Raw genomic sequence first — 13979 nt, 5'->3', positions numbered from 1 at the left:
CTAATTGTGTCAATTAGTGTGTGTGTGTGTGTTTAGTCTCTTGTCTCCCCTCTGTCCGAGTCGATTCATTGTGGTTTCCTCCCGTTATGCTGCCCGTTTTTGCCTAGAAATTTCCCCCACGTTTTGCATTGCTGTTTTTTGGATGTATTTGTTTCTTAGCCTGAACTTTGTGTTTTGTTTAATTAAATCTTTTTTTTTTTGACTGCACCTCTGCCTCCATGCCCTGCTTCACCGCACCTGGGTCCTCAACCCTCCAAACTTAACAAAAATCAACATGGTCGTCAGAACTAATAAAGGTCATTGGTGATCTGGAACCTATTCCGCCTAACTCTTGGCGAGAGGCAAGGTACACTCTAGACTGGTGATTAGGTAATTGTAATTAGACAGTTAAATAACGCCATATTGACTTTTTAATTGTTAACTAAAAACTTGTTGAAGTGCCACCTACAACAGTGAAAATCTTATGTCCCCATTTTTTTTTTCTTCACAGCTAGTAACAGACTTCACATTGTCGATAGTCCCTAGACCCGCCACTGGTCGTCATGCTAGCACAAGCAGCATTGCCTACCTTTTCACACTGCACTTAGCAGGGTGCAATGCATCGTCATCAAATCCATCATTGTGCATGTGATTAGCGGCAAGTACCACGGAATGGAGAGTTCATGCCCAGCATAAATTTTAAATTCAGGTATACAGTAGGCGGGCTATCTGAAAGATGCACAGTTAGTACTCTTGTCATTCTAGCTTTAAGACATTTAAAAAAAAGAAGCCATTTCTTCATTTCTTTTAATTCATTTTAGGGTTCTACGCACAAGCGATTATTTTGCTAGTCGGCTAATCACCAACATTCCAGACATGTCAAAAATCACAACATTACAAACAGTACACACACCTATCAAGACACAATGTCCTTTTAAACATGCCCGGAAAGGGATAGGAAGGAATAAGTACAATTTATTTAATCCTACCCCGACTCAACAACTTCCAAAAATATATTTCAAGCCAGAATTAGACAAGTCAGAGCACATTCTCTGTGTGAGCGTCTGTACAATGGGCTTTGAGAGCCCTTGGTTACTCCTCTGGGTGTCTGAATGCCATGAATCTTGGAGGAGGCCAGGCCAACATCTGAAGACAGCTGCTCCTTCTCACCCCTCTCCCCCCTTTGTCAATCACAGAAACATGTCCAATTTCCTGCCCTCACCTCTTCCAGCTCATTACCATTCTGCTCCATCTGTTCACTGATCCAAATCACCGTCCTACACTCAAGTTCTTTACGTTGAATGAATAATTGGATACAGGTTGTTGTCTGCTGACCATTTATTCATTAGAAGAGCTAGTAACAGTTTCAGAGGTTGAATTTTTGGAACACAAGATTGTCAGATGGGGACTCCGTTAAACGTCAATTCCCATTGACAATGATGCCCACCTTTCACCGAGTGCTGCCACATATTCGGAGAATACTTTATGATGCAGAGCATCACAAAAATATACCGAATTAGAGGGACCATCTGTACTCAACCCCGATCAACGGACGTAAACACGTTTCTGTCGGTGCGTCATCAACAAGAAGTGACGATAAATGTAAATAATTGTCCTATTGAGGAAGCTGGGTCACTCAGTAGTTGATTAGTCTTGCCTAGCAGTGTGTGATATGGACAAAAAAATATATATATATCCCGATAGAGGTGATTTTTTAAAGTAAATTTCCTGAAAAATTACAGGAATTACAAGCAATTTTCCAGCATCTTTTCTCTCTTTATTTTTTAAATGCATAAAGCAAAATAAAATATATTTCTAAAAATAAAATAAAAATAAATAAAATTGAAAATGTCTGCTTGTATAACTTCTCAAAGAATGCAATAGAGTGAAAATGATAAAAAAAAAAAAAAAATACACACAGTGCTTCAAGTAACATTCATTTTTGCGGACCATATATCCATTAGAAGTGCTAATAAATGGTCTGTTTCAGAGGTGAAGTTTTAGGAACGCAAGACTGTCAGCTTCTTCTAAAGACCAGATTGTGATGTATCAGTCTGGTCACTTGGGTTGTCATGTATAAGGAGTAAGTAGTAATAAATGCAGATAAGAGAAAAATATAATTGCATGGATGGATAGGGTTTCCAAGCAGATAAAGAAATCTCGATCGGTGCAAGTGTATTACTTAGCAGAGGAAAAGAAGTTAAGGCATTCCCTCAGTAGCAGCAGGGGGAAATCTAACGATAGATGTGATACAGATGGAAGTATAGTGCAAGCATCTTTTCATGGCTTTTGCTATTGATTAATGTACGTAAACATTGCCCATAATCTAAAAATAAAATAAAATGCTACAATAGACAAACCAAAAAGCGATTTTATCTTACGATTTGTTTTATATTGTATCTATGATTTATAATTGTACAACTCTAATCTTGCACATTTATTTCAATGTATAATGGTTGAATTGTATTATAACCAGCTGAGGACTTTAATCTTGAGTTACTGTATTATGTACAACCAATAAAATAGGGAAAACTTTACATGTAAAACCATAAATAATCATTTTTCCTTTTTGTCTGCTTTGTCAGCACTGATACAAGACTATGTTCTCTGCAGGACATAATCAGCTTTTAGTATGTTCCTTACCAAAAATACATTTCTGTCACAGAATTAAAATTGGATGAATCTCAATGCACTTGTTGCTTTCCATGCTATCATTATCAAAACGTTTAAGACCACTTTCTCTTGGCCTGCAATCTGTTTCATATTTTGTTTTGAGCGCCTTTAAAGTACAGCAAAACTAAACAAAAAATTCAAACCTGTTTCTTTATAGTTTTAGTCAGGCGACCTAAGAATGCATTTCACTTAAAAGACGAAAGATGAGAGGAAAAACTAAACTAAACTGGCAAACAAACTTAGCTCTTTTACTGCCACACATTATCCAAAAAAAACAAAAACAAAAAAAACAAAAGAAAAAAACAGAATGACAGCCAATGTTGAGCATTTTAACTCATCTTTCAAGGCAAACATAATATTGTGTGCTGTTACTACATATACAATGTGGGTACCAAATGAAAGATCGCATTCCATGTTTCTACCTTATTCCATTCTTTAGTAATCACCATTTGAAAATACATTTTAGTGACATTGAGCGAAAATTGAAAAGATAGGAGAAACCAAGATTTTTGTGAAAAGATATTCTCCACATCAGTGACTTTAACACTTTTTTTTTTTGTTTAGTGACACTCTATGAATTAGGTCTAATGTGACAAAGGCATTCATGTCATCCTTTAAAACATTCTATTTCATCAGATGTGATCAGATTCCGTCATGATTCATTGTAATTCCATACACCTTGAGTCAATTGAAAAGAGATACAATGCTGCCATCTGCTGGCCATAGTTAGTGGGTGTTTTTGATTCCACAACTCATTGACCAGGCAGTGCTGCACGTGGACGACATAATTTAACATTTATGGTGGCATTCTTCGTGATTTTACTTATCGTTATTAAACGTTTTTGGCAGTCAAAGAGTTAGAAAGAGTGTGAAACTGTAAAAACATAACTTACAAAACAACAAGAAACAGGTGACACAGATCATAAGATGTGTTGGGGTAATTGGCAGGGCTGACAATTGGAAGTAAACCGTAAGTTCCACCAACACATACGCTTGCTCTTAGCCCCTGACTTGCTCAACCAATCACAAATCCAACAACAATAGTGTTATGGTCAGTCTAGCAGGATGAAATAGGTAAGATGGCGGAGCCAATGACTTTGGCTCACGATACTTCCACCAAAGTAGGACTAAACAAGGCATCAAAACCAAATTAATCGATTAGAACCACTCAGCAAAACACCTCTAAACGTCCGCCAGTTCTTGTTGTCACTGCGTTGATCCGGCAGTATCAGGTCAGTAAATACCTAACTGCTATGCCGCTTCAGTTGCCTAAGACCCAGCTGGCAACTGTGTAAGGAGTGTTTTGGGAGTTTGTGGTATATTAATGATTTAGCTCGCAGAAATGTGCTGTAATAGTGGGGGGTCCACTGTATACAAATTGAACCTCCTTTAACATGCCAACTAGGAGGACACTCAAGGACAGACTAAATTGAACTGGAAATCTGATCATTCTGTTGGCGTTATAACTACATGGCATGCTGTTAATTCCAAGTGGTGTTTGTTTCAAATTTAAATTGGATTACAAAATACTATCTCTGAATTGCAGAATGAACTTTACTACAAGGTAAAAACAGTGGAGGAGGATATGCATACACTGCATAAAGCTGTTTGGAAGAGATGAGGATGTCCAAGTCTTCCATCCATGCTGGACTGACATGATCACTAGCCGGCTCATAATTAGAAATGTGTTTGTGTGGAAAGTCGAGGCTCAAAGGTCAGAAAGAATAGGAGAGTGAAACTGAGAAATGGTTGACAGTCAGTCATGTTATTCCTGCAGTGGACCTCAACATGCACCTTGATGCACTGTTCACTAAACCGCATACCACAGCAAATCTCAGAACATATCATGCTTAGAGCAAATAACACAAGTGGAGAGGGGAGAAGCAATCAAAAGCAGATTTAGTCTATATTAATGAATGTTAAATACATTCTGTACAATATGGTGACAGCCATGATAAATGAGTTTATTGATTTTGTTTATAATGTATGTCAATAAGGTTATAAGGTGTAGTCAATCATTGCGTCTTCAAGCAGTGGAGGGTGCAAATAATTCAAACCTTTCGTGAGCACTAAACACTAAAACTAGTAGGCTAACGTTGATGCTAAATAAAGAAAACCTGAGTTGAGCTACATTAACCTAACAGTACCTCTGTCACTCATAACATGTCTTGTCATAAATTGTCCTGTCCTGCTCTAACATAACATCTAGGCATTGTGCACGAACTGATCATAAAGCCTGCTCGGATGAGGCGCCAAACGTCTTCTAAGACAACCAGAACCGTCCAGTTAATCTCAGTAATCTTACACTAAAACTTGCATTTCATTGGCAGTTTGTTCACTTAAATCTCAACTCAATATTGTTTTTCCGTCTTTTATACAGTCCTCGTGAAAAATGAGAACAATTTCACTGTTACTGCGCCTTCTTCCCCCCTGCTGCTCTGTCTCCCTCTTAATTTCCCCACCCATCTATTGTCCCCAGATCATAGTACACGAACTCTCATTACAGGGGTGTTAATAGACTCTTTAGCGGCGAGATCCTCCTTATTATCCGTTGACTGCGGACTACATTTCTAAGCTGATTAGCCTGAGCTGTCTATTCAGCATTTCAATTATGAACATTTCGAATAGTAAAGCAGACTATGCCTTACATTACATCACTGACAGAGAGCATGTCATTACGTTCAAATACTGGAATCTTTGAAAATCTCTGCAGCAGCCATGGAATGAAGGAACTGTAAAGTAATGACATCGCAGCAAAGTGGGACTCTGAGGCAAATGGCAAAAGCACCTATTAACAGCAATTGACAGCAGTTCAGACCAGCAGAGACCTGCAGTTTTAGCATAAATGGAACAGCTGGCAATCATGGGAAGAAATGAGGCACGGGACAGGGAAAAGGAAGCTCACTGCTTCTGTGCATGCTGCCTGGTTTTGTGATGTCATTAGCATATCAGCCAAAATATGACAATCTCTGGGTATTATCAGTATCTGTGTGACATCTCCCAGTAAACACAGGCGTCACCGTGTTTTGTCAGTCTGTTTCTGTCTGACTTCTTTTCACACTCACTAATCCATTCGTTCATTGTTAATCCAGCTGTGTGCTGAACATGGCTTACGTCAGATGATGATGTCATTACTGTCTGAATTTTGGTCATCATCATATATTGTAGTAGCACTGTGGGTGTCCTGTTTTTCATGTACAGTGTCGATTTAAAGGACCTTAAAGGTGCTTCCATCGGTGTTCAGTCCGGGTATTTTTTCGAGGCTTGCTGTCATTGTTAATCTTTAACCTTTTTTGGGTGTTTCATGACAGACAATTATCAACGCGATGAACTGAAGTATAAATTATTATATTTTAAAAATATATTTGATCCAAAGTTATTGCTTAAATACTGCCTTTTTGGGAAGGAGATTGCTAAGAACATAGGTAGAGTTCCATTCAGCAGGATCCCATTTGTACAACTCACTCCTGATAAGTACTTTTTCTCCGAATAATGTGAAGCCTACACGCTTAACTAATGTGTATGAAAGGATTTTCCCAGTGGATATAGTCTGTGTTAGAAACAAAGATTAGGATTTGACATGCTGTGGGGAATGTTTGTGTGCGGTTACGAATCAAAAGGGGGATAAAGGGGATGTGCAGCGATGTGTGCGGTGACACCCAGAATGCTCAAAGTAAAACAGCAAGAGCCTCATAAAGACAAAGTGATGGAGAGGAGTAGAAGAGAAAGACAAGAGAGCTGTCAGATTGAGATTGAGTAGTATAAAGTGGAGGAGTTGTATAAAGTTGAGGGCCCCGGTCTATAATGAGTGAAGTGTGCAGCCCAAAAGGGGAGCCGGAGGAGAAAATAAACAGTAAATGATATAGAGAAGGAGTCACAGAGCACGTACTAAACGTAGTAAAAGGAGACAGCAGATGGTGGGGATTATTACGGACTAAAATACTCTGGGCCCTACAGAGGGAAGGACGCAGACGTAAAACCAGTAGCTTCAATCTGCCACAAAATGAGCTGAAAGTTCACTAAAATGCAAAAGCAAAAAAATAAAGAATGCAACACATGGGGAGCTATGAAACCGTGCGTGCTTGTGTATGTGTGTGTGTGTGTGTTTTACCTTTTCCAGTGAGTGTGTCAAACCATGAACCTGTAAAACGAGAGGAAAAAATAGCATCATTGACACGTTCTGACATACAGTACACATCAGCGACACAGTCGAGATCCAATACAAGAGCTGGATCAAAATTCTGCCCCGACAAAGCTCAAAATGTTCCGTTCTTATTGGCACTGTGAGAGATTTACATTTAGCATAAAATATTTTATTAAAGTGGCTTTCCTGTGAAGAAGTGTATCTGTATTTCGATGACCTTAATTATTGGAAGGAGTTTAAAATTAGAACCTCTCAGTATGCAGTACATGATGGAGAGCAGTGAATGACTACTGCATGTGCATATAAATTAACATGAGATAGAGTCAATTACAGAGCCATCAACAACATGAACCGCTGCCCTGTAGAACTCGCACATGCTTGCATCCTGTCAGCATTCTTCCTTTGTAATTGCTTATTGAGCCATGTCTCTCACGACTTCTTTGTTTCTTGTAATTGTTCATTATTCAAGCCTGAGTGCTGTTGTTTTTGTTGTTGTCAGGAATGTTTATAGAATCACATGTTTCTGGAATTTAAAATGCAAGGGTTAGGGTTAAGTTACCACTTTGTTGTATTATTCAGTACTGTATTATGCTAATGTTTCGAATGACTTTCCATGAGAAAGTCAATATAATGTCCTCTGATGTGATGGAAACAGTTGTGTGATTATATACAATATTGACGAGGTTTCTCTCCTGACAGAGGACAGTTAATCCAATCCTTCGCTGGCAATCAACAGCCACTAATTATTGTGCATGGATGCCTATCCAGGAATTGTACTCTTGCAATTGTAAATCTAATTTCCCCCGCCAAGTTTTATTTCAACCATCAGTCACCACAATTTTTTGTGGAATGACCGTTGTTTAATAACCTTAAGGTTAACAGTAACCGTCACCCTCAGCAAGGTCCCTAATGACTCATTATGAGATAACCCGTTCTTTCTCTCTCGCTCTCATTCTCCCGCTTAATAAAATCCGATAGTAGCTGGATACACTCCCATTGATTTGTTCCTGTCATGTTGCCAATATCATCATTAATGCAGCTGTCATTAAAATTGGCAGCAATCAACCATTTGACCTATCACATTTTGACACACTATTGTGCGTGATAGCAGTGTACATGGACCGGAAACATAAAATAGTCTGTTACTGAGGTTGTTGGAAAATTATAATACTTATTATGCAGTTGATTGTATATTCAATACGTTGTTCTAGCTAGGGTCACCTTTATATTTGGAGGTTTTGTAATGCAAAGGTTCACAGTACATTCGTTGGCCACATAATGAATCTTGCAAAAGGTCTGTTACAGATTAAAATACAGGAGTTGTATCAAAAACAAGTCTACTTGAAGGGTGTTTCTTCCTAATATGTGCCTTAACCCTTTACCTCCATGGTATCACAAACTAGAATAACGGGGGTGTCCTGTTTACTTCTCTGCGTGTGGATGCCGGCCAAAATATGGAGACTAATCTTATTTCACAAGAGACAAAGGAGCAGCAAAATAATGAACAAAATATAATGCTGGAGACACTGCATTAAAGTACAGTGATTTGTCATTTCAATAGCCATCAAGTCAACATATAGTTGAAAAGGACTGTTCAGTGGGATGGTCTCAAGCTCAATTCAAGCCCAATTCACACTGGCTGCGGAACGGACGCGGTGCGTTCTCCGTACGGCGGCCGTACGGACGCCGCAAGGATAGAACGCATTCAAGTCTATGTGTCAATTCACACCAGGTGCGGTGCGGTGCGTCTGCTTTGCGGAACAACTGCGGCGATGCGGAAGTTTTCCGCAAGCGTTCTATTTCTTCCGGACGCCGCATGCGGAATTTCATGAAGCTGGAGAAATTACACGAGCCGGACAGGAAGTCGGGCGTCTCGCATCAAGGTAAATCTGGTATATTTCAACATGAAACCGTTTGTGAACTTGTTTTTTTTTTGGGGGGGGGGGAGCTAGCTACATAGCATGACATGAGTCGGACATTTAAGACAAAATGAGCTCAGAATAATTTAAACATGACAAAATAACACTATTTAAACACAAAGCATACGTACATACCCATGGTAGAAGAGCCATGGTAGAAGTCCCAAAAATAATGTCCAAAAAGCATATCGATGTGACAACAGGCAAGCGTGGCTATTGTTTACAAATAGGACTCTATATACACGGTTGTTATTTTGTGAACTCAACTCTTCAGCGTGAACCCCACGGGATCTTGTCGTTTGTCGGGAGCAGATTTCCGGCCGCGCAACGCCCACGGTGTGAATTGCAGTCCTTGCATAAGCCGTACGGAAAACGCACTGCGTCCTTTCCGCAGCCAGTGTGAATTGGGTTTTACACTGGACTATAATATTTTCATATATTACATACATACAGTATAATATATCCATCCATCATTTTAGATCACCTCTTCTCATTAGATATGCGAGTTTGCCGGACACTATCTCAGGTATTTCAAGTGCGAGATTGCGCTTGGGCTGTTTTTCTAACCAAAACTACCAAATGATTAATCTGACTTTTGTAGAATCCTGCGACTTCCACATGCGGAGTAAGGGCTCAAAACTGTATATTTATTTTACAATTCAATTTAAAGTTACTACAACAACAAAGTTAAAGCTCTCACATCTTTTCTGTCATCAAATGCTGTTGATTGACCTGCTTGATGTCTGTGGCTCAGTACACCAGCTGTTATTTTTTTTTTCCAGGCCATTCCAAATTGTTGTATTGGCTATGCCCAATGGTTGTTGCATGCATTTTATCTCCTGTAGAGGAGAGTAAAGGGAGAAACACCCAGACACAAAAAAGAAATGAAAGAGGCTGCAGTAAAGGCCTGGAAAAGCATTTCTGATGAACAACGCAACAGTCCGATGACGTTAATGGGGCACATTCAAATAACTGCTTACTTGAAAAGTTGGTGGCTTCAAACCAAAGGTGCTTATTTTTGTTTATCACATCTAATGTCAATACAATGAAATACAATCTGGAATTCTGAATTTTTACCTAATTTATTTATTTTTTTAATCAGAAACCCAAAAGTCTTCAGTATACAGGAAGGCTGCCACCGGGACTGAAACCCCGAACCTCACAGACCACTCAAGCACTGTGCTGCCCTCATCTAACTAACTGTAGTTATTTGTATTAAACATGATCAGACGCAAGTGATGCCTCATTGAGTTCCATAAGCCAACAGTTGTTTAAATGGCAATTCAATGAATTCCTTTCACAAATCACAAGTCACTCACAAGTGGCAGCAGACTAAAGTAATCATCCTCCATATTTTCTGGCTGAGTGGTGAAGGGTAAGAGGTGCGAGGCAGACGTTTTGCCTGGCTGATCCCGCTGCCGTCGCTACCCGACTCCTCACACTACCTGCTACGAACGGCCTAAGTGTTCTACAGTTAGACCCAGAGTAGAGCAATCATTTCTCCAGTGGTTAAGCATCGATGCCCGACCTGACCTCAATCTAAAAAGGTCTGCCAGCAGGCAGCCGGAGCAGAGGCTCATGGGAGAAGGAAAACAGGGCGTGCACCACGTCTAAAAGAATAGCCAGTGTAAAAAAATGTACATAATGCGTTCATATGTTGATCTTCAAAAAAAATGAAAACATGCCAAACATAACTGAACAGTGCAGATTAAGGGAAACAGGGGTCAAGTTAACAACAGCAGTAATGTTTCATTACTGTGCATGTGTCCTCACATCGGAATGCCCACATGACTTTTCAAATAATGACTGCTACTGTACTTCATGCAGAAAGTGTCAACTATTAACCCCCCCCCCCCCCAAAAAAAAAATAAAAAATAAAAAAATGCTGAAATGAACATTTGTGTTGTGAGCAACATGCTATTTACTTTCCTATGGGGGTGTCACTCATATCCTTTCTGTTTCTGTAAAACAGTGGTTGTGTGAAAAGGCAACCCCATTACGCAGGTTGGGTATAATCTAACCTCGACGGCACTTTGCAGACAATTTTGACCCATTAACTGCACTCAAATTGCTTGGAACTGCCAAGCTCCTGACATTCCCTCATGTCAGTTTCCATGGCGATCAAGACAGCAAATAAACATACTCCTACCTACTCCCGCATCGCCCCACCTCTTCCCCATCCCCAAAACGGCACCCAGTCCACAATGTGCAAATATAAATGGAAAGGTATTTATTCAAAGAAGAAAAATCCAAAGAGACAAATAAGGAGTACAAATATTTTTCATACATTATAATTGAGACAGCTAAAGCAATCAATCCAACAACAGCTACGTATAAAAACATTCTATGCATGTTCCCAACAATGTTATTAAATATCTGGTGAGCTTGTAACCACTTTCCCTCAGGAGTTAATGGATAAAAAGCAGGCTCACTCTTAGGTTTACATTTAAAATTTTATATAATTAGTAGTGCTGTCAAAGTTAAAGCGTTAACTAATTAATTAATCACAAAAAATTATCGCATTAATCATTTTATTACAACAGATTAATCACACTATTAATTTTGACCACAGATTATCCTTTTTAGCCGACAGCGGATGGTTACGTTAAAGGTAGCTATTGGAGTTTGAGCAATAAACATAACTACATGCATGAAAGTAAAGCATTTAATAAATGTTTACATATGCCATAGGTCATTTATTAAATGCTTTAAATTATGCAAATAATTAATTGATTAGAAAAAGCAGGATAAGCGTGTGTAGCGGTCAAAAATGTTGGGGAAAAAAAGCTTTTTTAAGTCAGTGATTAATCATGATTAATCAAAATTCTACGATGTGATTAATCTGATTAAAATTTTAATCGTTTGACAGCTCTAATAATTATTTAAAAAAATACTTTACATCAATACAACATGCAAAATATCTCTTTATCCATACATCCATTTTCTTGACCGTTTATTCCGCACAAGGGTCGCGGGGGGTGCTGGAGCCTATCTCAGCTGGCTCTGGGCAGTAGGCGGGGGACACCCTGGACTGGTTGCCAGCCAATTGCAGTGTAATTCTATGGACCTACGGTATTGAGTGCATTTTTTTTTCTTTTTTTTTGAGTGCATGATACAGTTTGGTTGAGTTTCTTTCTGCCTCACAGCTCACAGCGTTGCCTGTGTTTTGTTTTGCTTCAAAAGACGAAAGACTCAGTGGACGCAGAAGAAATGCAGCTTCAAGGAGAACAGAAATGTTCTTCCCAGAGGCAAAAAAGCTACACTTTTCAGCAAAAGGACAATCACTGGGTAGTGAGCTGCAAAGTTAGAGATGGAACATGCCAAAAGAATGCACTCCCTCAGGAAGTGAAGTGCCTCTTAAAACAAATTGCACTGCAACGTGCTCAGTACATTGTTGGCATGCGTTCACACATGGTTTCATGACCCAAGGTGGTCACACCTGATTCTCAACCTCTTGTGTGTCTTAATCAAGTTGTTTGCTTCGCAGAGGCTTCATTAGAAGTTTGTTTAGGTGCGAATGAATGCCTCTGAGTGAGACTGTGTGCCTGCTCAGGTGGATGTAACATCCAAACACACACAACTCGCACGCGCATTGTGTCCTTGAAAATTCCCAGACCAAATAAAAACTGCCCTCATAACTTTATTACATTGATCAGTTTTCATCATTCGCTCGCTCTGTCATTGGAATTACAACTCATTCATTGCCAGGCAGGCTGCAGTAGTGATGCCAATGTTAAAATATTTTTATTTAGCTTGAGTGGAGAATGATTTCTTTGTTTTACATTCCAGCTCACAATCCTCATGGGCCCTAGCCTACATTACAGCACAAAGACTATTAATCTTTGATGATCAGACCTTTTAATACTGCTCATATAAAATTAATCTGTACCTGAATAAACAAATGCAATGTTTATTGAATATCAATGTCAAGGGGATATGGATTAAAAAAAAAGATGTGTAATCAATCAAAGTTTAGTTTTGTAAATGAGATTATCAATGTACAGTAGCATTGAGCTCCTTGTGTGTGTGTAGGGGGGGGGGGGGGGGGGTTGTTTTTTCTAGAAAGCAGGTCAATGTTTTATAATCTTTAAGTCTTCTGTTGGTCATCAACCATTTATTATAGAAGTGTTTGTTTAAAACATGGGCAATTATGTGTTCAAATGTCTTAATAACAAATTAATGAGGCAACACTAATGAATGTCACATCAAAGTCAAAGGGTAAATAATTAGGAAAGGTAAGCATTAATTATCCTAATCAAGAAAATAGTATCCTCTGGTCAATTAACCTTGTGAGTGAGCCACCGACTCCTGGCCCCGATATCCAGTAAGCCATATAACACACACAAACACATGCATGGAGTGACCATACTAAAAAGTAATTCATTAAAATGAGGTAGAAGCTCGCAAACATAACTCAACACAATAATCACAAGCCTATAGTCAACCAGTCTCACTTTATTAGCAGACACAAACTCAAACATGGGCTTCGCATTATCACGCCGAGTGTTGCCCTTTAATCACAAGTTGTGCTTTAATGAGAAGAAGAAGTGTGAAGGAACTAAGAGCTGTTTGAGTGGCTCAGTCTGGCACAATGCGATGAAAGTACAACATTGCCTTGTGGCTAACCGTGCTTTTTATCATGAGGTCATTTTACGATGTCCCTCTACATGTGTAAGAATACAGAAACTTTTGAGTATTCTTCTAGGTTTAGACCGGGGGGGGAAAGAGCATAATTTTTCTTTGCAGACAGCACAATCGCCATAGCAAGAGCGTCCGATGAAATAAAAAGCTTTTCATACCTCTTAAGCGTTTTCATATGACACATTTTATAGGAGTAGTTCGTTAAAATTTGATCTCCTTAAAAGGGCAAAATGGTGCCAAATTTCAAATGACTGAAAGACTTTTTTGAAGGCAGTTACCTACTTTATGCCTTCCAGTTTTCGTAGATCTGGGTAAAACTTTCAACGTGTGTTTTATTAAATATTTATATGGGGAACTACTGAGCCATTTTGAAGAAACTGCCCAATAACCCTATAAAATATAAATGTTTTTGCCAGGCCTGATGAGTGGACAAGGTTTCATGAGTTTTTGCCTAAGTATGGACCCTCAAAAACAGCATATTTTTTCTTTGCAAACAATGCATCACCATGGCAACAGTGCATAATTAAACAAAAAGCAAATTCCCAAAGTTTGAAAATGATCACATAAACTTTGTAAAGAGAGTTAGTTAAAATATGACCTCTCTAAAAGGCCAAAAATGGTAC

At 39.0% G+C, this 13979-nt stretch overlaps 1 protein-coding gene across 1 annotated transcript in view; it reads right to left on the bottom strand.

The window, feature by feature from the left end:
* Positions 1–13979, bottom strand: part of igsf11 (immunoglobulin superfamily member 11) — a 110308-nt gene that overhangs the window by 76741 nt on the left and 19588 nt on the right. The window contains exon 2 of the mRNA XM_077540896.1: positions 6764–6793. Within this exon, the coding sequence (XP_077397022.1) occupies positions 6764–6793 (30 nt within the window). The remainder of the gene's footprint in view (positions 1–6763; positions 6794–13979) is intronic.

The sequence above is a fragment of the Festucalex cinctus genome, chromosome 13 (genome assembly GCF_051991245.1).
Source record: "Festucalex cinctus isolate MCC-2025b chromosome 13, RoL_Fcin_1.0, whole genome shotgun sequence".
Classification (NCBI taxonomy): Eukaryota; Metazoa; Chordata; class Actinopteri; order Syngnathiformes; family Syngnathidae; genus Festucalex; species Festucalex cinctus.
The sequence above is the reverse complement of the archived record's forward strand: the minus strand, read 5'-3'. Positions and strand labels throughout refer to the sequence as shown.